Source organism: Drosophila melanogaster, chromosome 3R (genome assembly GCF_000001215.4).
Source record: "Drosophila melanogaster chromosome 3R".
In the NCBI taxonomy this organism is placed as follows: domain Eukaryota; kingdom Metazoa; phylum Arthropoda; class Insecta; order Diptera; family Drosophilidae; genus Drosophila; species Drosophila melanogaster.
Window position 1 is genome coordinate 30,402,475 of NT_033777.3, and position 25,816 is coordinate 30,428,290.

The 25,816-nt window shown below is 43.2% G+C and overlaps 6 protein-coding genes and 1 long non-coding RNA gene across 14 annotated transcripts, besides 2 other annotated features; 2 read left to right on the forward strand and 5 right to left on the reverse strand.

Annotated features, from left to right (window-relative positions):
* Positions 1-2,006: part of a mobile genetic element that runs on past the window's edge.
* On the forward strand, positions 1,955-2,515 carry lncRNA:CR45570 (long non-coding RNA:CR45570). The gene has a single exon (NR_125295.1). It is a non-coding gene; the product is annotated as a long non-coding RNA:CR45570 (long non-coding RNA).
* A 13,777-nt stretch (positions 2,516-16,292) lies between these two features.
* On the reverse strand, positions 16,293-20,497 carry CG2217 (uncharacterized protein). Of its 4 annotated transcripts, NM_001300681.1 has the most exons (4): positions 18,989-20,497; positions 18,804-18,879; positions 16,620-17,010; positions 16,293-16,549 (listed from the first exon to the last, which is right to left on the reverse strand). In NM_001300681.1, the coding sequence occupies exon 1, from the start codon at positions 20,109-20,111 to the stop codon at positions 19,017-19,019; it is 1,095 nt and encodes a 364-aa protein (NP_001287610.1). In that variant the 5' UTR covers positions 20,112-20,497; the 3' UTR covers positions 16,293-16,549; positions 16,620-17,010; positions 18,804-18,879; positions 18,989-19,016. The 4 variants fall into 4 exon arrangements, with proteins under 4 accessions (NP_001287610.1, NP_651787.1, NP_001189318.1 ...); NM_143530.3 differs by having other exon boundaries at positions 16,620-18,879; NM_001202389.1 differs by having other exon boundaries at positions 16,620-20,497.
* CG42740 (uncharacterized protein) lies at positions 16,293-20,497 on the reverse strand. 3 transcript variants are annotated; one of them, NM_001300682.1, is made up of 4 exons: positions 18,989-20,497; positions 18,804-18,879; positions 16,620-17,010; positions 16,293-16,549 (listed from the first exon to the last, which is right to left on the reverse strand). In NM_001300682.1, the coding sequence occupies exons 3-4, from the start codon at positions 16,756-16,758 to the stop codon at positions 16,533-16,535; spliced, it is 156 nt and encodes a 51-aa protein (NP_001287611.1). In that variant the 5' UTR covers positions 16,759-17,010; positions 18,804-18,879; positions 18,989-20,497; the 3' UTR covers positions 16,293-16,532. The 3 variants fall into 3 exon arrangements, with proteins under 3 accessions (NP_001287611.1, NP_001189316.1, NP_001189317.1); NM_001202387.1 differs by having other exon boundaries at positions 16,620-18,879; NM_001202388.1 differs by having other exon boundaries at positions 16,620-20,497.
* Positions 20,268-20,439: a mobile genetic element.
* Positions 20,498-20,557: 60 nt separating the features above from the next.
* On the reverse strand, positions 20,558-21,455 carry CG15535 (uncharacterized protein). Of its 2 annotated transcripts, none has more exons than NM_001300683.1 (2): positions 21,236-21,455; positions 20,558-21,165 (listed from the first exon to the last, which is right to left on the reverse strand). In NM_001300683.1, the coding sequence occupies exons 1-2, from the start codon at positions 21,356-21,358 to the stop codon at positions 20,932-20,934; spliced, it is 357 nt and encodes a 118-aa protein (NP_001287612.1). In that variant the 5' UTR covers positions 21,359-21,455; the 3' UTR covers positions 20,558-20,931. The 2 variants fall into 2 exon arrangements, with proteins under 2 accessions (NP_001287612.1, NP_651788.1); NM_143531.3 differs by having other exon boundaries at positions 20,729-21,165.
* A 44-nt stretch (positions 21,456-21,499) lies between these two features.
* mRpS18C (mitochondrial ribosomal protein S18C) lies at positions 21,500-22,082 on the forward strand. Its single transcript, NM_079854.2, has 2 exons — positions 21,500-21,571; positions 21,627-22,082. Exons 1-2 carry the CDS (start codon positions 21,538-21,540, stop codon positions 22,013-22,015), a joined length of 423 nt encoding a protein of 140 aa, NP_524593.1. The 5' UTR covers positions 21,500-21,537; the 3' UTR covers positions 22,016-22,082.
* CG15536 (uncharacterized protein) lies at positions 22,025-22,688 on the reverse strand. Its single transcript, NM_143532.2, has one exon. The coding sequence runs from the start codon at positions 22,661-22,663 to the stop codon at positions 22,097-22,099; it is 567 nt and encodes a 188-aa protein (NP_651789.1). The 5' UTR covers positions 22,664-22,688; the 3' UTR covers positions 22,025-22,096.
* A 264-nt stretch (positions 22,689-22,952) lies between these two features.
* Positions 22,953-25,802, reverse strand: CG2218 (uncharacterized protein). 2 transcript variants are annotated; one of them, NM_143533.3, is made up of 2 exons: positions 24,662-25,802; positions 22,953-24,340 (listed from the first exon to the last, which is right to left on the reverse strand). In NM_143533.3, exons 1-2 carry the CDS (start codon positions 25,364-25,366, stop codon positions 23,585-23,587), a joined length of 1,461 nt encoding a protein of 486 aa, NP_651790.1. In that variant the 5' UTR covers positions 25,367-25,802; the 3' UTR covers positions 22,953-23,584. The 2 variants fall into 2 exon arrangements, with proteins under 2 accessions (NP_651790.1, NP_001287613.1); NM_001300684.1 differs by having other exon boundaries at positions 23,186-24,340; positions 24,662-25,704.
* Between the last annotated feature and the right edge of the window lie 14 nt (positions 25,803-25,816).

Below are 25,816 nucleotides of genomic sequence, written 5' to 3' on the forward strand. Positions count from 1 at the left end.
CTTTAGAAATAGTCGAACCAATGGAAGATGAAAAAATCGGAAATTTGGATAGGTGGAGACTTATCCAAAAAATGAAGAAAGATTTCTGGGTTAAGTGGAAAAGTGAATATTTGCATACGCTCCAGCAAAGGAATAAATGGAAAAAGGAAATTCCTAATATAGAAGAAGGGCAAATAGTTTTATTAAAGGATGAGAATTGTCATCCTGCAAGATGGCCTTTAGGAAAGGTGGAAAAGGTGCATAAGGGGAATGATGATAAGGTCCGAGTGGCTAAAGTAAAGATGCAGGAAGGATATATCACTAGACCCATTACTAAAATTTGTCCCTTGGAAGGAATAAAGTCTGTTGACAAAAATGAGGCTGACCAAGAGCCAAAAAGACGAACTAGAGCGACATCGGGAATGTCCAAGATCGGAATCATTATGGCAATGTTGTTGTTTGTGTTAAGTTGTCAAGTTTCTAGCGCATTACCTAAAGATATAGCACCAAGATATTCTATAGACAAAATAAATAAAACCTCAGCAATATATCTAGACCCGCTAGGAGATGTTGAGATTGTGAGTACTTCTTGGAATTTGGTTATCTATTATAAAATGGATCCATATTTTAAAATGTTAACAAAGGGTAATGCGCTTATACAAAGTATGAGGAAAGTTTGCGAAAGACTTCATAGCTTTGAAGAGCAATGTAGTCTAGTCTTAGATAATATGCAAAGTCAGTTATCGGAACTTGAAGAAAACAATAAATTGTTTATGATACAGTCTAGATCTAGAAGCAAGCGTGCTCCTTTCGAATTTATGGGTTCCTTGTATCATATTTTATTTGGTATAATGGATGAAGATGATAGAGAGCAATTAGAAGAAAATATGAAGAATTTGTTAGATAACCAGAACAACCTTGATAAACTAATTCAAAAACAAACATCTGTGGTTGATTCAACTTCTAATCTATTAAAGAGAACAACAGAAGATGTTAACTCCAATTTTAGAAGTATGCAAATAAGAATTGAGAACATGACAGAAGTTCTTAAAGAAAATTATTATGTTTATAAGGAATCAATAAAATTATAATGAAATTAAATTTATGAAAGAGAACCATCAAAAATTGAAAGATTTACATTTCCATCATATTTCCGGACATGCTGGATTAATTATTGCTTTAATACTAATGATAGTATTAATAATATATTTCATACGGAAATGTGCTGTGCAACAAAGAATGCAAGCAATAACCTTTGCAGGTCCGTTGCCAGTACTATAAATATCAATAGTAAATAAACAATAAAATAATATAACAAATAAAAATATACAGTCCACTATATCGTTGTTTAATAGAAAATGTACTTCTACATAGAAAAAGCAAAATGTTTAAAATAAGTTAATTGAGTACAAATTGTTGAATTAAAAATAATATAAACCATAATTGTAATCCAATAAAATTAAAAGCCAGAAAAACTAGGCCCATTGAAATCTTAGTTGCAAAATAAATGAACATATATCAAATAAATACAGTCCACTACTGTTATAAATGCAACTAATATACTAATGTACATCTCAGCTTGCTGGCCCTTTGGCAGAATGTTCACACATGAACACGAATATATTTAAAGACTTACAATTTTGGGCTCCGTTCATATCTTATGTAAATGAATCGAGAGCGATAAATTATATTTAGGATTTTGTTATCTAAGGCGACATGGGTGCATTGCTCAAAAACATGTAATTTAAGTGCACACTACATGAGTCAGTCACTTGAGATCGTTCCCCGCCTCCTAAAATAGTCCCTTAGTGGGAGACCACAGATAAGGTCCTCGCCGCTCAAGATAGGCAGATGTGCCCGAGCGTGGGACCTCGATAAGGCGGGGACTATTTACTTAGGCCTCTGCGTAGGCCATTTACTTTAAGATGCGATTCTCATGTCACCTATTTAAACCGAAGATATTTCCAAATAAAATCAGTTTCTTACAAAAACTCAACGAGTAAAGTCTTCTTATTTGGGATTTTACACAAATACACCGCTAGAAATTGGACTCTTGTCAAGTGTAGTTGGTCAACTTGGTAAAATGGTATTTCAGTTGTTTTAAGTGGAATTTTTCCCTGTTGCTGCCACGGCTGATGTTTTTGCTGCTGTTGCTCCGCCGCCTGGCAGACAATTTAAAAAGATAATAGCATTTTTTTGCACTGCCCCCGCTCCACCCACTCCTCCGCTCTTTGGCGGGCATTAATGGCAACGACGGCGAGGCGTACAACAAGTGCAACAAGGATTACCGGGAGCCACAAAGTTGCCCGGATCCGGGGATCTGCGTGCTCGGAACCATCTGGCAGCTGCAGACGAGCAGGCGAACCGACAGGGAGACGAGTTATTGCAGCCACTGGCCCGCAACGGACTCCGCATGGGAGTCCTCGGGGTGAAGTCCTGGTCCTGGTTCTGGCGCGCCTCCTACTCCAATCCTCGTTGTCCTGCGACAGGAGCAATTCGCGCTTTGTGCGAGGACATGGCCAAAATTAGCATTTGACCATAAATTGGGCCATGCACTTGCACTTGGCCAGGAGCTGTAATGGGAGCAGTCCTGTAATCGTAACAAGGATGCAGAATGGGAATAGAGGTCCTGCGCCAGATGCCTTTAAGAGCCTCGGTCAGGAGGAATGTCCTTCGATGGGTTGAACGGCTCTCTGTCGGCGTCGTTAAAGGAAGCGTAAAATAAACTTAAGGATTAAATTTAAGAAAGCTTATGGGGCGATAAAACTCAATCTGGTGTTGAAATGAACTCTGCTATGTTGTATTTTGAGGATAAAGATAGCATACTTAATGTTATTGTATTGTATATCATATGTTATATATCATGCATAATTACATAAATGAACTCCAAGTTGTTGTATGCCTGACTCAATCACTTTCGTATTCATTGAAGTTGACAACTTTTCCTTGAACTGATGCAATGTCAACAGGCTATTGTCGCCCTCCTCCTTCTGAGCAAACGCATATGCAAATCAGTGAATGCACTTGAGGACCAAAGGACCAGCCCTGCAGCCAGGACATATCCAATGATTTCGAACTGAAGGCGAGAATTTCAATTAATTCCACTTGGCAACAGTGTGCAATCGCCATTGCCATTGCCATTCCACCTGAAAAAGGGGAGAAACTGGAATGATTGACAGCGACCTTTGCGATAGGCAGTCCGCATTTTGACCAGCCTAATGCCAACGTGTCAGACTTTGTCAACGTTATGACAGGTCTGCATTCCTTTTGGATTCGAAAGAGGCTACTGCATGGAGGTTTTGCTATGGAAGGTGTGGGGTTACCAAGTGGCTTTGTGGGTGGAACAAAGCAACTGGCAACCGCGACGCGACGGCGGCACGTAGAGCGAAACTTTCCAGCAAGATAAGCAGATTTACTTAAAGTTTGCCGAAAGTCAAAGTCTAGAATTCCCGACGTGCCTCCGACTTTGCCCCCTTTCCCAGTTTCGTTCCGCTTATTTTTCCGCCCACTATCTCTTTCGAAGATTCCCGTTCGCAGATAACCCTTCGCCGGGGTCATAGGTCGGTTTTCTATATGTGGACACCACATAAAGGTTTAGTTTGTGGCAAAAAGTAGGGCATTTTCCATCAAGTCAAAGAAAATTCCATATTTCAAATATAAAGGTTCTGAAAATTCAGTTTGACTGAAGAACTATTACATAACTTTTCAAAGGTTCAATAGTAATAAAGTTAAAGATTTGGGCATCCAATGTGCCTGCAACGCTAAAAGGATTTCCTCGTTTACCAGTTGGGAATCCGCAGCTAATCCCATTTCCTAAACTCGTTACTCTCGAACTCTCAACGCAGGAGTTTCGTAATTACAACTGCATCTGATTAGCCCGAAGTTTGCCACGTCTCAATGTTGCCAAAATCTAGTGGCTGGATTCTAGGATAGTTGGGGCTATTTTGTACGTTTTTCATGGTGATGCCAGTCGAAGGGCAGACCGCGAGCTGCTTATCGATGGCTGCGTGCGGCTTGGCTCCATTCATTCGCATTAGTTGCCGCCGACTGGAGTGCAGTCATTGTGGGTGGAAAGGGTGGCTTTTCAAAGGGGTCCGGGTGAAGCAGGTGACAACACGTAAATGCAATCAGCCGGTGCGCACGTAGCGATATACGAGTATCTCAGCCGAGTCACTGTTTTATTTCGGCACAACACCTTTATGCCGCCGTTCACGTAGGTGACTAAAAATCCGAGTGGAAAACGGGGAATTCCGCTCTGTTTGCTGTGGATTAATCAGGGCACTTAGCGATTGACGAGCCAAGGTGCACGTCATCTGCATTCGATTCGAATACCAGTGTCACGTATCGGTTGGAAAATGCTTTTCATGCGATATAAATAATTGCGAAAAGCCACAACAAGATTGTGAATGGAAATAGATCGATAAATTCCAGTTAAGCCAAATTGTTGAACTAAAGTTTTCTCAATAACTAAAGCAGTGAAACTGTACCACTTGCCAGCAATCGAAATAATTGTCAAAAGATACACACGCTCCCCACGGCATCTTATCGCATTGCGATTTTAATAACAATTTCAAAAAGATATTGCCCCAAGGGGCTGAGTGAAGAACCCTGTAAAGACCCTGTTTATCCAGCGGCAACATCGTCAAATCGGTGGACTTATCAACGCTCCACAGAGCAGCCGCAAAAACAATAAACCATTTGGCAATTGTCTTTCCGAACCTCAAAAACCCCGGCCGCATCTACATCCACATCCTCATTCACATCCTGTTTGTTTTCCTGGTCGAAACTCACGTCGTTTGATGGGCATAAAGTGAAATAATAAAACATTTTAACTCGGCATTTGATGGTTGCTTTTATTTTTATTTGAGCGGCACAGCGACCGGCAAATAAAAACACATCACGAAACCGAAACCGAGACCAAGTATCGGGATTATCCTTGTGCCAGGACACAAACACCTTGGAGCGCTTTAATTTTTACGATCCAGCCGAAAAATCGTAAATGGAATATCTCTTTGGCAGCCAGGAGAATTCCCGGTAACGAGGCAAAATTTATGCAATTAGAAATTAATATTATACAATTTGATCCACGACCTTATGGCCGAGACACGCGTTTCGAGTGTCATAAATGTGGGCCAAAACTGCATGTTTATGCCGCAATTTGAATGGGGGCGTGACACACGCCTCCTGCCAAGGACTCGCATCAAAATTGTTAACGCGCAGTTCAGGCAGAAATGAATATTGTCTCACTGCGATGCATGGGATCACTTTTGTTCGGCGACAAATTTGACTCGCTTTCTTGCCATTTGCGATAACTTTTATTAATCATTTAATTCGGCAATATAATCTGGCTGGAGCGCAGATCTCTGGCGGCTGACGATAAGCTGTAGAGAAAGCCCAACGTGGGAATCCACCAACTGGCCGGAATGTCCAGGAGCGGGATTACTGCTTAAAGATACAAAGTCATTACAACGCAGCGCATTCATAATTAGAAATGTTTACACAAATCAACTTGCCCCGGGGAAAATTCCATCAAGTGCAATGGGCGCAAGGAAAGTTTAAGCTAATTGGTGAGGATAGGAAAAGGACTTGGTAATACCCTGCAATCTAGAGGCATATTAGAATCTTAAGAAGCCCATACAAGCATTGTATGACAGACTACCACAATTAGATTTCACATGAATTTTCAATGGGTACTACTACCGTCTTATAATAATCTCTTGATATCCTTTTCGTTAGCTTCCGATTAAATGGCCTAACCCTATCACTGCCAGAACTGCGTCAACTAATCAACAGCTGAATTAGGAAATCAACCTTTTGAACTCTACAACATTTTTAAAGGACTCTCTGCCCGCTTCGATTTCAAGTCCAGCCCATCCCCCTCGACGGGCCCGTGGCTAATTACAAATTCGGGCAAAGGCGCGCTAAAAAAATAAGCCACGAATCAATGGATACGAGGGGTTGGACCTTGCCACACAGGAAGTTGCAAGGAAAACCTAATAAATGGAACCAAAAATGTGCGTACATCAAGGAGCAAACCGGGTGGTGAAAGGCGAAAGGCGAGACCACTCTGCGTAGCTAAGTGAATTTGTAGCTGCATAAATCGAACTTTCACTTTTCGGCAACATTTTCCTTTCTTCTTTTCGTTCGCCACTTGGAAAAACAGGACACGTAATGGGCGGAAAGCTGGACAAAATGCAGGAAATGAATGAGGAAAGGACCTGAGCAACTCCAGCTCAGGCTGTATGAAATTAGCATAATTCCCTCAACAGCTTTCATTATGTCTGAATTTTAAGTAATTTTTTACCCCGAGTCCTGGCATATTTTTCCGAAAAAAAAAGTCCTGGCCCATTGCAATTAAACGTGTAATTACTCGACTGCTTAAAAATGCGAGCACGAGGGTTTGGTCCTTCCTCGATTTCTAATTGTTGTTTTCGTTTCATTTCTTCGCCTTTTCACGGAAGTTTTAACTTGTTTTTATTTGATTTTCTCATTTATTCTGGTCTGAGTTATTAGTGAGTTCAGGGGTCCTTCTGTTTACTTGTTGTGACACTTTCAAGTGGAGCGGGGCTTTCTTTTTATTCGTTTATTATTTCGGCTTAAACGAGCTTTGTTTCGCATTTTCCGTATCTCTATCTCGTATATCCTTCTGTTTCTGCTCCGAAAGATGCCATCGCTATTGGACACTAATCTCTATAGTGGCTCCCACACCCGGATTTATTCCTGATTTTGTGAAAAGTCAAGGCAGACTGCACTTAAGGACACTCGGGAATCAGACTTGCCGTCTGGCAGGAACAGAGACAAAAAGCCAAAAGGAAGCAACAAAAGATTCGATACAACAGAAATGATTTCCTTGGACGGAAAAGCGAAATTGGCAAAAACGCGAATGGATCCTGGGAAGTCTATTAGCGCACAAAGGACTCGATGGGCGGATAGTTTTATGATTTTGATAGCATGTGACAACAGGATGCATGTCCGGGGGCCATCGACTATCGTTTCCTTAGGAGCTGGTTTTCCATCACGGTTTTATGGCCCTCGATAATGTCTAATGGATGTGTAAGTCCAACTGCCAGACAAATTAGATGTGAAAAGGGAGTTTCACGTTCCTCGGATGGCTCAATTAGGCAGCTCAATTTATTCGAATTCGTATTCGTATCTCTCTCTTAAGATAAGTCCTTGCTAAGCTGTAAGTTATCACTGAACTTACTAGCAACTTACCCAGTAATTGGTTTGAAAACTTTTAAAGACGTGTCGCGATATGTGGCTTTCTTGTTGCTTTTTTTTTAAGAGGCAAGAGGATGCCTTCCAAACTGAGGAGGTAATACCCCACATCCTGAATTCACTTCATGCGTGCGCGACTTGCATTCCCATCTTGTTGCCTCATGGCGAGCATCCTGTGTGTGAAGGACTCGTAAATCTTTCGACTGCGTCTCCCCCACTTTTGTTGGCTGCTTGTCTGTTCCATAAATCATATGCAGCCAAGTATCTGAAACAGAAAAAATGAGACGAGCGAAAGCGTTTTGCTTTTCCATCGCGGTTTCTCCGCTGGGAGTCTTTAAATAACAAATTGCTTATCTAAAGTTTGAAAGTCCGGAAATTTGTAGAGAATGCAAGTCAAGAAAACATCAAGTACTCAAGTACTCCCTTAAAATTATATATTTGGTTTACATAGTTATACATAACGTGTGCATAAAAACTATCCCCTTTGGGATTTCATATGTTTTTGCTCACAACGAAGATTTTCCTAGAAGAACTCGCCTTTTAATTTGATTTTGACGCTCATTACAATTTTCTATTTACTTTTCATCTACCCGCAGATTAAGTAGAGCCCCTTGGCAATGGAAAACTACAACTACAACTAATCGCAACCCTTTGGGCGGGAAAAGCAATCTCAGCTTCTGGCTGCAGGGAAACTATCCGCATTATAAGGAGCGGGTATCAAAATAGAGAACTAGCGCACCCAGGACATTCGGGACATGCATGATGCCCGGGAGACGCTCTGCCAATTAACAGTTACATGTGTTTGAAGGAAATAATTGAGTTGCGTGACAGCCAGGACATTTGCGTGGATGGGAGGAGAGGAAGGGCAAAAGGAGCTAACCAGCGGGCTTAAATAGTAAACAAATAGAGCAGGCTGCCATATTAAAAGCAAACAAACGCACACGCGGATAAACTATGCAATTATGATGATTGCTGATAGTGCGTCATCATCGCCCACCCAGGAACTGCGGGAACTCCTGCTCATTACCATCCCGAGTCCTTCGCATCCACTCGCTCGTCATAATCATCGTAGTCATCATCAAAGTCCGCCGCAGGACAAAGGCGTTGCTAAAGTTATTAACGCTTCGTGCGGCGTCAATCAAATTGGGGCTTCCCGAGCAAGGATACCATCACACCAACCCCGAACGAAATGATCAGCCCAACCCCTTTCTTGAGTCGAAATTTTTGGGCCAAAAAGTGTGGAAAACGTGTCCTGGCTGGTCCCGAAGTTTATGTTAATTTAATTGCAACACCAACCGCACTAGAATAGTTCCACGTATCCTTGTAGAGGCGCGTCCTGCGGAAAGGGTTTCCTCCGGCGATTGATGTGTTTGCCTTTTGCGGCTGCTCGACTCGGTTGCCATTGACAAATTTCCTGGCAGGCGGCCGTCTTAATTAAGTTCCTCGGCAAGGACTCCTAATTGCGTTAACTTGTTTGTTTGCCAAGGTGAGCGATGTGTTCCCACATCCTCATGTGCATATCATCCATCGATAGTTCCACATTTGATATGCCATCAGAGAGCACACACATCAAAGACAGGCTTTGCTGCATGACGAGATTCAAAGGAGATTCGAAGGAGATGTGGGGGAGTCCTGGCACGGGGAATGGCATTATAAAATATAAATTGCTCCTTAGGCCAAAGGATGGAACGTATGTATATGCAATTGAAGGATGTTTTTAATCCGTAAGCTATGGAGTATGTTTTATAAGAAAACCTAGAGATCATTGTCTCTTCCCATATTGATAGTAATCGTTTATCAAAATCAATGCCTGGTGAAATGAACAATCCCCCACCCGCCACTCCACTCCCCAAAACAATTTCGCAAAATGTTTATTTATGTGCAGCGCAGTTTGTATTTATGGCCGAATCATGATGACAAATGTCAGATGTGGCAAACACTTGAAGTGGACACTGGACAGTGGACAAGTCACCCTCTGCAGGACATCAAGACACTGGGCTCAGTGTTGTGGAAACATTTGCAAATATTCCTTGGGCGATGCGAATCGAGAATAGGAAATATTTATGGCCCGCTCAGCACATTACACACCTAATTTCTATATTAGTTTTCCTTGGAAAGTGCTGAGCCTGAATATTTATCCAGCTTGATTGGATTTTCGTCACGCCCTCGCAGAGAAATCCCGCCCATCCGTCAGACTGAGAGTTCTGACATATTTTGATGGTTCCATTTCTGCATTTATGGTCACCTCATTAGGCTCCATTTTGCCGTCGTGTTCGCAAAGGGTTTAAGCCCAGCAAATGACTGCAATTTGCGACAAAGACGCAGATCTATTCCCCCATTTTGTATCTATCGCTGATGGTTTAATCGTGCGTAAGTAATAGTTATAAATTTCCCCTGTCCACTATTGGTTTCCAGCATTCATCAAATGCCCGTTTAAAAGTTTCCATTCAGCGGAGCTTTCATTGAAAACTCATAATTTTGATTTACGAGGACAGCTGTTGGAATTTTAACAATAGCTCGCAGATACATCCCCTAGATACCTCATTCCACCCCCTTTTACCAGGCGCATCCTAATTTTCATAGCTAGTATCGCATTAGCACATCATTTGGAAGCAGAACCCGGAAAAAAAGAACCAGCTGGACATGTCTTGAATTTCAGTCAAAAGTAATATAACATTTAGTTAGGATAAAAAGATACATTTCGGCCTCAGTTCAAGTGTAAAGGTGTGGATAAAAAGATACACTCTGCACATGATTTGCATTCGCTGCTGTCAGTGAGTGCTTGATTTATGTGTGGAAAATAGAAAACTGGAGCTCATGATCCGGCGGCATAAATTGAAGCTAACCAAATAATCGCCAGTTCCCAGGGGATATCCTTCAGCCCCCCGAAAAGCTAAACAAACGCAATTGACGGCCATGAATTGCAAATGAATTAATTTTCGGGAACAAAGGCGCACAAAAGTTGAAATTGAATTTGTTGCTCATTAAAATGAGCGCCACTTTTGGTGGAGCGAATAGTGAATAGATGGGAAGTGTGGGTGGATTTTTCAATGGCGTTGTAGGCGACCTGGAAAACCACTTAGCCACACACACACGGTTTTCAGCATCGGCACATGGCTAACCGCACACACAACACGTTATGGCCACAATTAAGGCTATCATTCCAGAGGCAAGACATATGCAAATGGGCCAAAAAACCCTTCTGCTCGTATATCATCGCTACGAGGGGGAGTTGGCATCAAATTTTTGGGAGTTTCAGGCAGTGCCACCCCCAGGGAGGAGCTCAGCATGAATTTTAATTACTGCGTTGATATTTCAATTTGAATTTTGCCAGCTCAGTTAATTTCATTAATAAATATTTATGGTGTTGTCCTTGGCTAAGCGTCGCAATTTAAAATCTGCCTGTTTGAAAGGGGGTAGTTACACTACACCGAGAATAAATATCTATAGTAGGGATTTATGCATTTAGATTATTTTTAGTAATCTTTTTTGGGGCGAAGGAGCTAACCAACTCTAACTCTAGCTCTCACCTTTCTCGTTTTTTATAACGCACATGATCCCCAATCCCAGTTATCCATCCACACAAAACCATTTTGGAACCCATCGTTCTTGGTCAACTGTCAATGGTTGGAATGCATCGTTTGATGAGTGGCAAGCCGAGTCTCGACCAAGCTCACTGCCTGGCTTCAATTTTGTCAATTTACAAGGATACCCTCAAGAACTCACATGGCGACATGCAGGACCAACACTCGCAACTCGCAGGACATCAGGACATGCCACTCGTTAGCCATCCGGCCAATTGATTGATGGACGCACCGAGGAATCTGCCACTCGCAATGGAGGGCCAAACAAAAAGTCGTGAGTCCTGCAGATCCTGGCGAGCATCGCATTGAAAAGCACTTATCGCACCGCGTACCCTTTCATGGGTTAACTCCTTAACCCCTGACAGTTGAAATTAAATCAACGCTGATTTCAGTTGGGACTTTAAATGAGTCTGTCGCGGCGCCATTTTCCATCCCATCCTTGAATTCAACCCAGAATCCTTTCGTGGAATCCCACGCCAAGGCGCGAATCCTCATCCGCTGCAAAGTACAGTCTGTCACGGCACTGTTAAGCCCGTTGGCAACTCGCAGATTAACTCAAATTTGTGGCGGCCCAATAAATTTCACGGCGCGGCATTAAAAATTAAGCGCAGCCACAAAAGAACTTGCAGTCGACTTTTTACCGCAGCCGTCAGCTAATTACACTGTGCTGCAAACACTTGGGCTTGTTATTTATCAGATTAGTTGATGGCCAAAAAAAAAAAATTAATCAATGCTCAAATGCTTTTCACATAAAATCCTCAAAATAGTACGCAATATTTTATTTAATCGAAACGTATATACGTTTGTATAGATTCACCCTGCTGGCTAGTGTACCACGTTCGTGCCGGATTCTTTCGCTCCAATAAATTTCACCTGAGCATCCGTAGTCACGCCTTTGCATATGTCTGACTCCCAGTCCATCGCATCCTCGAATGCCTCCCTAATTTATGTGATACCAAGAAGTATCTGCGTATCTATGCATCTTTTTGCCGAAAACTTGCAGCTTGTCTCGTCCAATTTGTACAGTTGAGAGGCAGGGAAACTAAGGCACCAAATCCGTAGACTTGGTGCGGGTTAGCTCCGGAAAATGGGGATTCCCACGGACGGTGGTGAGGGTATAGGAGGAATCGAATGAAAAATCCATTTACCCGCGTCGCATTTCCCCCGATCGCATTTGTTTTTGGGTAAATGTGGCAATTTTTTCCTCATATTTCAGAACAAAAAGGCGCGGAATTACAAAACAAATTACAAAATACAAAATAAGAGGCATATTTCTCACTTTTATGATGTTTACTGGCCACGCCCCCTCGCCGCCTGTTTTTTTTTTATTATGACCTTTCACCCCTATTACAGCCAGCAGGACATCGTTTTTAATACACCATTCCAATTTTCTATTCACATTTTTTTTTTAATTTTGAATTTCGAATGGAAATTTACATAATTTATGGGCAGCAACAAAAGTCACACACAGATACGGATCCGAAATCCGGAGTTCCAAAATAAAAAAGGGGGTGGCGACCTGAAGCATATGCTGGAATGAAGTTTTTTTCATTAAAAATTTGTTTATAATTTACGATTTTTTAAGTTGCGCAACCGGGCAAATGAGACGCAAATTATTTTTGGTTCAATTCTGTTGGGTATTTTCTGGCTTTTGCTTCTTGATTTGGTCAGGCAGCCTCATTAAGAGCTCATTAAAAAGATTGCGCGAGTTATTCTTGAGCATTTTAACACGTTTTTAATTTTAATGCATTTTATGGCCCCTTAACAAAGTCCTTCGTCACAGTTCAAGTCATCATCATCGCGAAGGGACATCATCATTGAATTTTACCGCGGGCTGACTTTCACTTGTTGACTGCGAATTTTCCACTGGTGGGTATCCCGAAATCCTCATTCTCATTTCATCCTCATTCTCGTCAACGTCACCGCACATCAGCACGTCAAACTTCATTAGGGAAATGGGAAAATGGGAAAGTGGTGAGGATGGGCTCTCCTGAAGGGTGACTTTCCCCGCTTTCCTCTGCGCCGCCTTCATTGTTTTTATGGGCTGCGCTAATTAGTTACGAAGTCATAGAATTTTACAGGAATTGCTCCCAAGGATTGTCATGCTCTTGTCATCTCCCCCACCTTTAAATTAAACCTCACTTGATGCAGTCATCGTTTGTGGTTTTCCCAGGAGTGGGTTTTTGTGCTCAAGAGGAGGAGGAACAATTTAAAAGACTTAGTATTTTAAAAGTGGGAAAATACTTATGTAGGATTGTTTAGAATCTTAAGATTATAATTTACCCTTCCTTTTGGGTAGAACAAATGCATATGTGCCCAAATCTGGGACCAAGACAAATTCATCAGACTGACCACTTGACCGCCACATAACTTAGAGTAAGTCCCCACTAAGTAGAGACCAAGACCGAAGCCAATTACAAGAAAATCCATTTGACAAAGTGAAAGTCCAGGAGTTCCGGGCCCAAGACGTTGGCAGGTCCATAAATTTGCGGGCACACGGACATAATTATGCAGACAGGCGGTCTCAAAGGGTTAAGAGATGGTGGGGCGAGCTCGACGGGCTTGTAAATTAAAAATACCACGCCCCGCCGTGATAAATCAAAGTCAGTGGGCTTTGTATTGGATTTGGCGAAAGGAATTTGTAGACATTAAGAAAGTCCAACTCCGAATTCTTCGCCAAGCCCTTCCTGTTGCTTCCTGGCATTTGAATAAAGTTGGACCTTGTTTGGGTAAAGTGTCGTTGACATGTTAAGACTTCTTTCAGATTTATGGGCCATCCAAAAAACCCTTGGTGTTTACTCTGAGGGAATGGAAGGTTGGCTGCTGGGCCAATTTAAAAATTGAATTTCAAAACTTACCACTCCGATTTCGAGCTAATCATGTCTAAAATTGGCCAACACATGTGTCTGTGGCTCTTAGATCTTTTATCGAAGTGAAAATTTTGACACATGTCCCCATTGTCTACGTTTTTATCACGAAGGCCCTAATGCGATTATTTGCTGTGTTTTTTGCCCCAAAATTCCGCCAGGGGTAAGCCATTTGCCGGCAGCTCTGGTTAAATTGGATTGCAGATGCTCATAACTGTCACACATGGCAAAGGAACTACTCAGAATCCTTATCTCTTGTGTGTCAACACCGAACCACTCGAAAAAACAAGGACCAAAACCCTGAAAACAAACAAATAAAAGGGAGCGGAGCTATGAAAATTCGAGGGATATTCGAAAGTACCTAATACCCTTTAGAGTTAGAACTACATTTGTTTCCGAGGCATTATGAGAGAGTACAAATTCCACCTTGATCTACTTAGCATTACTCTTTGACCTTTCAACCAGTGAAGAATACAAAATATATACCTTTGACCATCGTTGTTTTCAAACTGCATCTCTCCACTATTATTCCCTCTTATTATACAGGGTACAATAGAAAAAATTCTGGGCAGTTTTTCAATAAACCCATCAAATGGTACTAGTGCTGACGCTTTGAACCCTCGCCCATGTGCGTAACCCCGCCCACTTTCCACTGAAAATGCCCCCTGGCTAGCTCATTGTAAACGCAATTTGATTTATGAACAATGTGGAAATTGAAAATTGTCGCATGGTCACTTTAATTTGAGAGTTATGCGACTTTAAACTGAATAACAGGGGATGTCCCTTGCTGATGATGCGGCAGGAAGTGAATTATGTCATGGCTCATTGTGAGGTTATGTAACGATGACACGGGTACAGTCCCGCCCACAACAACTACGCTCGCATGCAGCAGCAACTGTACTCGAGCTTTGTGGCGTGTGAAAACAGGATGCGGCACGCGTCGCTTGTTAACCGCTCACTGTTGCAAGTTAAAGAGCAGTTTTGGATCGGACAGGGGTGACCAGTCGCCACCCTCTTTGTCTTTCTGTCCAGGGGTTGGGGATTTATATTCGATGTTTGTTACTTGCTGTTTACCGCTAGCCGCTGAAGTGCCTCAATGGTTTAGTGTCAGCTTATAGTTTTGACATTTGTCGCCGGATTAAAGCTGATTGCAGATGTCTATCGAAAGTGAGTCCTGGCCAAGAGGTGGCCAGTGATGATGGATGTCCTTTGATTGCCAGCGATCTGCTGAAGTGTGAAATATGTCAATGAAGTAGCTTCTATTACTTGTAATTTCTGTGCACAAGAATGGGTTGGATTTATAAAAAAAAAAATATTTACCGATAATACTCAAACCTAATTTAATTTTCGTGCTGACGTATTTACCAAAAGGATTGTTGCGAGGAAATATTCTGAGGTCATCCAATGATGGATGTCCAGATTATCTATCCCAAATGGGTGATGATGTGTGAAGTTTTCCTCGGAGTGTTCTCTATTCACTCCACTAAAATTCCTCGGAGGCATTTCGAACTCTTTGGACATCCCTGCGGGCTGCTTGACAAAGTTTCACTTATTCGGCAATTATTGGAAATATTTTCGAGTTTTAATTGAAAACTGGTGGCTCTGACCCGCTGCTCCGGGCCACTTTCATGGATGCCTGCACCTGCTGTCCACAATTAAAACTGCCCACTCTATTCGAAGAATCCGAGCACTCCATGTAAAAAGTTTTCATGGTTATCACTTTGCTCCCTGTGGGGGATTTTATTTTTCATGGCTTTTCAATTTTAATTGAAATTTATGCGCCGGGCCTCAAAGGATTCTGTTCACACTACCTCCTGCCATTTATTTTCGGTCACGTGCTCATTCGCCAAAAAGAGAAAGAGTGTTGCAAATTGTTGGAAATTTCGAAATTTACATGGACAATTCACCGGGCGCACAAAAAAGGGGTGATCCTGTGATTTACAGCCCGCACTTTCGTAATTTATGAGCCGCAGCACTTGAAAAACAAAGCCAAAAACCAAACCGAACTGAAGTGAAACAAACGAAAAACCGGGAACATGGAAAGTGCATGCAAAACATTTTGTGGCGCCATTTTATTGTGCTTTTCGACTTGTTCATGTGTAAAATTTGAAATTGTTGTCAATAATTACCCTAATGGCTGCCGCCCCATTTTCTTACCCCTCGAAAAATCCAGGCAGTTAATTTGGAGTCCTCGGGCATCGTCGCCATTTGTAATTAAGCCTAAACCGTTAATATTTCAGCCAGATAAGAGCAACTGCATCCCCAACTCCGCACCCAAGTGCCCATAAATTCACGGCCAGAAGTTGGTCCTTCGCGCAGGATCACAACCAAATTGTTGGGCAACTTTTTTTCGGTTCGGGTGTTAATTTCCAGGCAGATTTTTCCTTATCTCAGCGAGCGAAAGTGAAAATTTCCCGGCCATCCTTTTCGAGGCCACTTGCTTTTCCCGCCTGCATTGGCAAGAATTTAATTAGCATACCGAATCGTTAACAAGATTGGAAAGCCAGTGAGTTATGCACAAGTTTTGCATTTAAGCATTGTGGGGTGCGAAGGGTTAATCCTTTGAAATTGGAAAATTCGGTATAATTTAGAAATAAGTTGGGTTTGCTGCAAATTAAGACGCAGAGAATGACAAGGTAAATTTGGAAGCGAGACATATTGTAAATTGTTTTTATTTTTAACATAGAATAACAAAAAATCTACATAGGTCTCAAATCGTTCTTATAACAACCAAAATGTGTATAGTGGTATGTATAAATATGTTTTAAGTAAGTTTAATAGGTTATTTTTTAATGCAACCATACAATGGCGAAACATATAACTACGATAATGTAATTTTATTCAACAACAAATACGCTAAGATGCAATTACACAAATCCAAATTTTAGCCGATCTTAATATCTGGAAACATAAAATAATTATATTAGTTAGTTGGGTCCTCCTTCACAATGAAATTCAATTGAAAACTTACTGTTATGATGGATATTTATGTTGATTTTAGGAAACTTAATTTTCGGTTTTCCTCTTCGTTTTGGAGCTGCGCAGACATTTTGCGAGGAAATGAAGAGTAGAACGGCGACTAGAAGCCAGCAGAATTTAAAGTATATCATTGTGATAGTAATATAATCCGGCGATTTTGTTTCTGAGCTGAGCGTTGAATTAACACTGAAGCTGTGGCGGGGATGCCTCTTGATTAAATATTTCCGATTCAACTGCTAATGACATCATAATCTCCCTTATCAGCTTGGTTTTTACCGAAGAAGAGCTTGTCGTTGAATCGAAAGGTGAACCCCCGGGAGCTCTAAAAAAACCCAAAACAGCTGAATCGGCGTTGCTATTATTTACTTTGAGTCGTATTTTATCTGTATTGATGTCGAAGAAAATATACAATTTAGCTGAGCGAAAACAATAAGAAATTAAAACATTTGTTTGGTTGGTTGTATATTCATGTTTTATTGAGAGTTTTTAGGGTAAGCAGGCAAACTGAAAATGTATCGCAGTATTGCAGTATTTCTGTAGGTGTTTGTATTTTTGAAACCACCTGAAATTGATTAAACATGTAGTTTTGAAAATGTACGTTTCACTCACCTATGTCTGTGTTGTTGTTTTGTTGGCAACGGGCGTGTTTTTATTGGTTTTTTATCAATAAATCGGAATATAAAGAAGGAAAATCCCTTAACCCATTGTCACCCCAACACCCAATAACTACATAAACATGAATAAATTGCATCATAAGCGACCCAAACAAAGCATTATGAATCTGAACCCTTCAAACAGCCATAACTATTCATTATCGACGCATAAACGACCCTTGAGCACTCATAACTTCAATTTTTATTAAATAAACAGGACAAAGCGATGTGCCGGAAAAATGTCACACACCATATATAGGGAATGAGAATATAGCGAATCTGCAGGGATGTGCCACATCCTTCTGACCCACTAAAGTGGATCTGCGAATCGCCGGAGAACCCTTTCCCTGCCCTTCGCATCCCCTGCCTCTTCATCCGGCGTAATTCAATATTTGACTAGATGAGATTTATGGCCACAGGGTGTAGCGATTTCCTGCGTGGCAACCTCGTCCTCGCCGGCGTCCTTTCGCTTTATTTGTGCAAAGCATAATTTTTGATTTAGTGCGATTTGTGTCAACGGGTTGTGCAGCCCAATAGTTTCGCAATATTCGCCTAAGTGAAAGTTTTCCCCGGTTTTGTTTGCCATCCAGCGGATATGAGACCGCATGCTGATTGTCAATCTGAAGTGAGGGGTGGAGTTCAATGTGACCGAAACCCTTTCTCTTTTTTTTTCAGCCGGAAACGGATGTTCTGCCAGCGGAATTCGCATAAAACTTTACTATTATGCCGAATATTTTGCCGAAAATTGAATCGCGTGGCTGCCAGAAAATTACTTTGTACGCCAAATCGCGAGGGAATCCGAGGATCTACGAGGGTGACTCCGGCAGGTACGGCACTCAGGCTACAGGACTCAGGATGCCATAGATGATAAGGCTCAATGGCGCCAGGGCAATTTGCCGCCAGAATTTGCATACACACAACGCGCGAAAAAGGGTTGATTCGCACGACCGGAAAAGCGCGACAAGCGAATTTATTACAGGTTGCATTAGATTTAATTAGCGAGAGGAGCGTGCGCGGAAAAGCTAATACTTCAACGCTCGAGATGAAGTTATGGTTCGCAAAGGACTTCTTTTGAAAGCTGAAAGCACATTTTACTGATAAAATGCACATTTTCGGAAGATGTAATGATATGCGAAACTCTGAAGAGAGATATTGATTGTAAAGAATGTCGTTCCTTCAATAGAAACCCTAATGAAATATGATGCATTGGTTTCAAAACCACATGTTTTGCCAAAGAATAAAGGAATTCAGAATTCTGAGTTTTGAGATCCCTTTCGTGAAGCCCGTTTGAACTTGAAGGAAGGTCATCGAAATCCTTTAAGTGTAACCAGTGTTACGGTATCATTGTGTTTTTAGTATCATCTAAGCCAGGTTCTTTAAGTGTAACCAGTGTTACTGTATCATATTGTTTCGAATGCTGTAAGCAGAATCATTGTGAGATCTGGTGTTATGGGTTAAAAAGAGTTATCTTTGCAGTTGGGCGAGTCCTGTATAAATGTCTACTTATCAAAAACTCTAAATACCTCAAGATAAGGTGCTGAAAATGAAGGACAAGTCGCTGTAATTCCTTAAGTTTGATGTTTCGTCAATTGATATATCCTGAAAATATTCCTTGTTAGTCTGAAAATCATGCCATCTTTTGCAACAAGAAAAGCATGTTAGCATTTTAAATCTAGTATGCTAGGCTACACCTACAGTAGCAACTTACTTCCTCTGGTATTGGAACCCTTTTCTCATCAGCAGTTTCCTGGCCAAGTTCGTGGTCTCAGCCTCCTGTCTCCTTCATTCCCATAGCCCAATCCCGAATAGCTGGCATGCAAAAAGTTCGGCGGAAGTTCCCTTGGACTATAAGGATCATACCTGAGCATCTGTTGTTGATTCCACTGCATCATAGGATTACTATGACTGAGCCAAGGATTATGGGATTGGTTCCACGGACTATCATTTGTGATCACTGGTTCCTGCGGAGCAGGCACAATTTCCCGACTTACAGCAGCCTTGTCCAGGGATTTTCTATTTGGTGACGTTTCTTTTCTACCATTTAGTACGGATTTCCTATCGAGGGAGTTTTTCAAACAAAGTTTTACACGCCCGAATCGAAAGGATATCGTTCCATTCAGTTCGATCAGTTTCTTGTGCGATTCATTGTCAACTGCCATGGAAAGATGCAGTAGCTCACCGTGGGTCAACCTGTTCATAACCCTCCATTCCGCCGTTGAGACTGGGTTCTGGGCCTGAATGATTTCCAAGACCTTCTGGCTGCTGGTGGTTAGACTATCTGGAAAATATCCGAGAACGACATTCCTCCTTGGCAGTTCAGACTCATCCATTAGCTTCAGCTTAGTGGTTACTTTCGACTGGATGTGGCAAAAATTTTGTTTGAACCATTCTGAGGTGGAGGAGTTGGAACAAGTCACAAGGAGCCATCCTCTTCGAGCCACACATCCCTCGAACTGGGGCTTCTGACTGCCAGATTTCTCCACGGTGACGTCGATAATGGCCTCCTTGATCATGGTCATTTGCTCGCTGGTCAGGGAAGTCCCAGCAGACTCCGCAGCTAAGCCGATTCTCACGCACTCAACTAAACCCGAGGGGTACGGATTGGCGGTTTGGTTTTCATAAGGATCGGGTAGGAGTCCCTTGACTATGGGAAGAGCTTGCACCACCTCCAGAGCCTTTTCTCTGGTCAGCCCTCCATGAAGAGCCTTTCGCAGCAGCTTCTTTTGCCTGGTTTTCAGCCTGACAAAGCCAGGACCCGAATCCACTGAAGGATTTCGGTTGGGTGATGCTTCTGGAGCAGCATCAGACTCATTTACTTCTAAACTATTCATTTGGTTCCCACGAGTGCACGGGAAAGGAGGTCGCCCACGGCAGAGCCCGAGGTGCCGCAAGAAGTCCGAGTTGAAACTGCGGGTGGACAGGTGCGCAGAGTCCGCCAGCTAGAGACCGAGTTCCCCCTCGGCCACACATCCCTCGACGCTGTCTGTTCCGTCTTGGATTGGGGTAATCTTCCAGAGTTGTCTTCTCTTCGCCCGACTACCATTCGCCAGGAGCCTTCGGCAGAGACATGACCTTGCCGAAGGACCTGTTTCCGGCCGCCCTCACGGGGAGAGTGTAGTCGCACTTCCGGGTGTACAGACAGTTACGGCACGTCCATCGGGCACTGTAGCTCCGAATGGTACGCGTAGTTCCCCCTGTCCATCACCCGGCTGACGGCCATTTAGTAGTTGCACCTATTATTTTTCAGGAAACTTTAAGGATTCTTCTTTAGTGATATGGGAGCATTTGTTTCAAATTGTATTATTGGCTTGTAACAGTTAAAACGATTTATAGTTAATGGGTTTTAAGAATTTAAAAATAAATAAGTGCACAAAAATCAATAATACAGAAAACTTATTTATAAAAAAGTAAATTTAAGTACTTATAATACATAAATAAGAAATCCATTGGAAGACCATAGAAAAACATGGTTAGGTAACATTTTTTATAAGAATATAATTGTGAAAAACAATTTGTTAAATTAAAATTAAAGTAACCCTACTCTAAAAGTAAACGTTTTTATGTACACTACATATATGTATGTGTAGATGAACAACTGATTGTGAGGCTGGGGAAGTGTTCCTAGTGTAGCATAGAGGTCCTGCGACTCACTTAGTTGCGTTTCATCTCCTCGATCTGCTTCAGTAAGAGCTGCATGCGATCCTTCATCAAGGGCTGTCCCTTTTGGGTCCTTTTGCTGATGGCCTTGGTTTTCTCCAAACGTTTCTTTTTATAGGCCTTCACCTGGGCATCCCGGTCCGCTCTAACTTTCTCCCGCTCCGCAGCCTCCTGGGCAGCCTTTTCCTTGCGTTTCATGTTCCGAATTTCCGGTTTATTTGGCTTTTCCTGGGAAGATAATGCAAAAACATGTGTGGTGTATACCATTTCAGAGTACATACTTGATTTTCTCGCTTACCCCTTTGGCCTTTTGGTTGTTCTTGTTCTTGAAGTAGGGTTTCTGGTTGTGGCCCACCTTACCAGCGCCTCTGTTTGGTTTTCCATTGGGTTTTCCTTGGCTTTTTTGCGATCTCGGTTTCATTTTTGTGTTTTATTAAATATAAATTAAGCTGCGAACTAATCGATTTATCGATGGTTGCACGCATGTTACAATCTGGAATTTACCAGCACTGCCGAACAGCTGTTCACAGCTACACGGAGTAGTAATCGATATCGTTCTACGATAACACGAGGTAAATATTGGAAATAAAAATATTTAGCATGTTGAAATTAGGAAAGTTTCTGGCACAAAATGGTGAGTGAAACAGTTGATCTATCTATTGAAGTCGTAATAATTATTAATTTAATAGCCACGTTGGTCAATCTGGTGGGCAGACAGCAGCTGGGAACCGTCAGCCGCCTCTATTCAGCTGCCCCGGAGTCGTCCGACTTGGATCTGCCGATCGACATAAAGAATCCCTATGAAAAGGACCCCCAGCAGTGCATCCTATGCAAGCACAGCATCGAGCCGCACTACAAGAACGTGAAGCTGCTCTCCCAATTCCAATCGCCATACACGGGTCGCATTTACGGGCGTCACATCACCGGATTATGCAAGCGCCGGCAGGAGCAAGTGGAGCAGGCCATTCTGCGTGCCCAGCAGTGCCTGCTGATGCCGGGATACCACAAGGACCTCGACTTCCTGCAGGACCCCAAGCTCTTTGATCCCGAGCGGCCCGTTCGCCCACACAAGTACTAGTTTTCTGATAACTTTTAGTTTCCTCTTTGTTGCAATGGGAATATAGAGTTTCTTAATGTTAAATCTTAAAGCTATGTTTAACTATGGACACTCCTCCTCCAGATAGCGTAGCATCTCGTGGGGAATGCCCAGCCGAGTAAGGAGATCGCTTCTTGAGAGTCCTGGCTCCGCCATAGTTAGTAGGTCACCCACAGAAGCTTTGAATCCCTGCCGCCAGATTTCTATATCGCCCTGTAGCTCAACGATTTTACTGCTCTGTGGACTGTTTTCAAGCTGGTTCTTCTGGTTGCCGTGCTCCTGTATCTCCTCTGGCGCATCAAGAGCCTCTTGAGCATCATTCCTTTCCTTTTTATCCTTTTTTGCTGTTTTCTTCACTATTTCCCGTTCCTCGTCCTTAATTCCGTGGGCCGCAGCAAACTCTAGCTTCTTCTTGGACAAGCCTGTCCTGCTTTTGGACAATCCTATCCTGCGAGAGCTCAGCGATAAAGGCGGTGCCCGCGGAGTCTCCTGTTCACTACATTTTGGTGTATTTGCAGCGGAATCGTCTCTCTGAAGTCTTATTAAGGGCGTTGACTGGCAACCACGCCTACTCAATCCGAGTCGGGGTCTCCGTCCGGATTGAGGCGTGTTATTTGCCTCACCAGGCATTAAAAATTAGAAAAAACGTACTAACCAAAAGGATTTTGAAATATCGCAGAACAGATGTGTAATCAGCTGTTCTCTTCGATATCGATAACACGCGAAAGGAGTAGTACTAAGAGAGTGACAGTAGAGGGCGCCACAAAGGAATGTAGGTTACCATGAAGAGAATGTAAATTATTATGTAAAAAATAACAAATTAGATTTTTTTGATATATAACGTAAAAAATAATTCTTAAGTGAGAAATGTAAACATATTAAAAACCACTATTTTGTTTTATTTATATTTATTGAGAGTAGTGATAAAAAAATACACATTGCATAAAATTATGCACAATTATTTCCGATTCAAAATTAACAATAACCGGTACAAATAAAGCAATTACAACTAAAACTAATTTAAAATTTTAAGCTTTTCGACAATTTCAACTTAACAGAAACACATTTTGTTTAAACGAGTTTAAAAAACGCAATGAATGCCAAACTGTGGAATATATCGCTACTACTCTCCATTGATTACACATTGGACTTAGGTTTTATTGTACTTTATTCTAGGTAGAATTGGTATGAATATATAAACTCGCGCTGAACGATCCTGTCTTTCGGGGACTGTATATAAAGTGTCTACAAAAACTAGGCGCGCACTCTCTATTGCTAATCGGTAATCCGTAATCTGCTCTATGACTAAACGTGACCTGATACTGATACATACTGCCGAATCGGGAGGGACTCGCGCGTGTACACATTTGGCTTAACTGCGATTTTGCGATTCTGCGACCAGACCGACTCTGATATGACTATAAACTAACGTAGACGAGGCCTAGGGGCTAAAGCGATTGACTGGCTTACAAACTGAACCGGATGGGGAGAACCAAACTCATTGCGGCAATCGACGGAAGGCGGTCGATTGGGAGATGTACGGGGAAGCTCTTAAGGATCCAGCTTGTGGTAGCGCTCGACGTCGGCGCAGCGGAAGAATACTTTGCACACGCACTGCTGATCCTGCGAGAGGAGCACCAGGCACTCCCGGCAGACCAGATGTCGGCAGGTGCGGATTTCGTAGCCGAACTGCGCACTCCGGCAGTTGATGCAGCTGGCGGGCGGAGCACTTGAGGATCCCGAGCCTGCGCTGGAGTTCGATGGCAATTGGCTAAAGCGCGTCACCTTCTGCAGCGCCTGTTGAATGGCCTGATCGATGGAGGTTGTGGCCGAGGTCACCGTGGCACAGGCGCTACCGTGTTGGCTGTGCCTTGCTCTTTTGGCCGCCGGCGGCGAGTGCGGAGATCCGCCGAAGGATGCCGCCGATGAGGATGTGGCCGTGGCAGTGGCCCTGCTCTTCCGCTGCTGCTGCTTGTAGGCGTTGCTCAGTGCCGAATAGGTTCCGGCAGCCGGACTAATCTGTCCCGGCTGACAGGTGCTGCTGGCGAACTGCGAGGCGTGACGACGACGCTGGCGAGAGGTGCCCAGCGAACGGGGCACCGCCTTGAAGTGCTCCGAATTCTCCATGAGGAACTTCTCGATGCGCGCTTTTAGGGCCAGGTGGAGAATCGCCTTGCGTTGCGCATTGAACTCCAGGCCTGTAAACGGATCCGAGGGCTGGCGACCCCACTTGGCCTCCTCCTCGGCGTGCTTGTCGATGGTGGACTGGTCCACCACTTTTCCAGATGGCAGCACGGTGGGGAAGATCTGAAGAGGCAATGGGAGAATTGATAAGGAGAGCTACAAAGTAAACAGTTCACAGAGCATCCTATTATCTTTATATTTAAGTGTTGTTGCGTTTCGGACATTATAATGCAATTCTCATTATGAAGAAAATGAATTCTTTACATGACTTCCGATATTTACCTTGTTTGGTTTTGATAAAGACATGATAATTGATTCATAAAGATTATAAAGAATTATGAATAATAAAACCGTGCAAAACGATTGATTTCATGAATTGACATGGGTATGTATTCAGTTGTACTACTACTTAAACATAAAAAGCTAGGATTTTCTGATATTTACCATTAGCTCCCAGGTGATGGAGTCGAGGAACTCTTCAGGAATAGAGAGGGTCGACTGGTCCCTGAGCTCTGGAACATTCCGCGGTGGTGATCTCTGCCCGGTGGGCGTTTGGGCCGCGTCCCTCTGGCCGTAGGGATCGCTTATCTCGCTCCAGATGGTCTTGACCAGCTCGCGATCGGCTTTGTCCAGCGAACGAGCGGGCAGTCCCCACATCTGAACTTTCCTCAGCACTGGAGGACACCTTTCCGTGGCCCGGATCACCACCTTGACGCTGTTTGTGCTGGCAAGGATCTTGTGGGCGGACTTGAAGAAGAACACCTTCTCGCTCTGCTCCGAGTTGGAGCTGCTCCGTGAGTTGTAGTCGCTCTGGTAGCAGAAGGTCACCGAGTCCACGCCACGCCCCAGATCGCGTACGAAGGCAACCCTTTCCCAGATACCATCGTGTCGTCCATGCAGCTCGAAGGCAGTGGATCGTAGGGCTCCGCAGGAGGGCCACAGCTTGATGACCTTCATGTCCACCGCCTTGGGGAAGTCGAATACGATCTCTATGGGCGGCTTGCAGACGGCGAAGCACATGAATCCACGCTCCAGCTGCTCGACGTCGTCGGCCACCAGATTGGCCGCAGTGTAGCCATCCTCGCAGACGGCATCGGTCTCTACGGAGGGCTTAAGCTTTGGGTTGAGGAAGTTGATCAGACTGCTCATCCTGGCTGCCCACTGTGCTATACTCTCGGCTGCTGTTATGTGGCTCTTCACGGCGTATATCTACTCTGTGCCCCACCTGCTCTTTATTCGCAATGAAAATGGCGTCACTTCTCGGGAATCTTTTGTTGTTGCGTCTGCCTGCGGAGGCTGCTAATCCTGCCTGGTAATCCCCTGCTAATCCCGCACTGGGTGCGCTCCTGCTCTCAGCCGATCCTGAACACTCACAGCCTGGCCTGGACTTCGGCTGGCATCTCACAACGCTGCTTCAATTGCAATTATCGCCCTGCCTCTTCGAATATTTATAAATCACTCGCTTGTGCAGTGTGACCATGCCCGGGCGGTAGTGGTGGTGCGACCAGTCAGATGGACTTCGCTCAGTACTCGCGTACGGTAACACCTATTCGCTTGGGCGGCAAAAATTGAATGAGTTAAAATATTTGTTTCAACGTA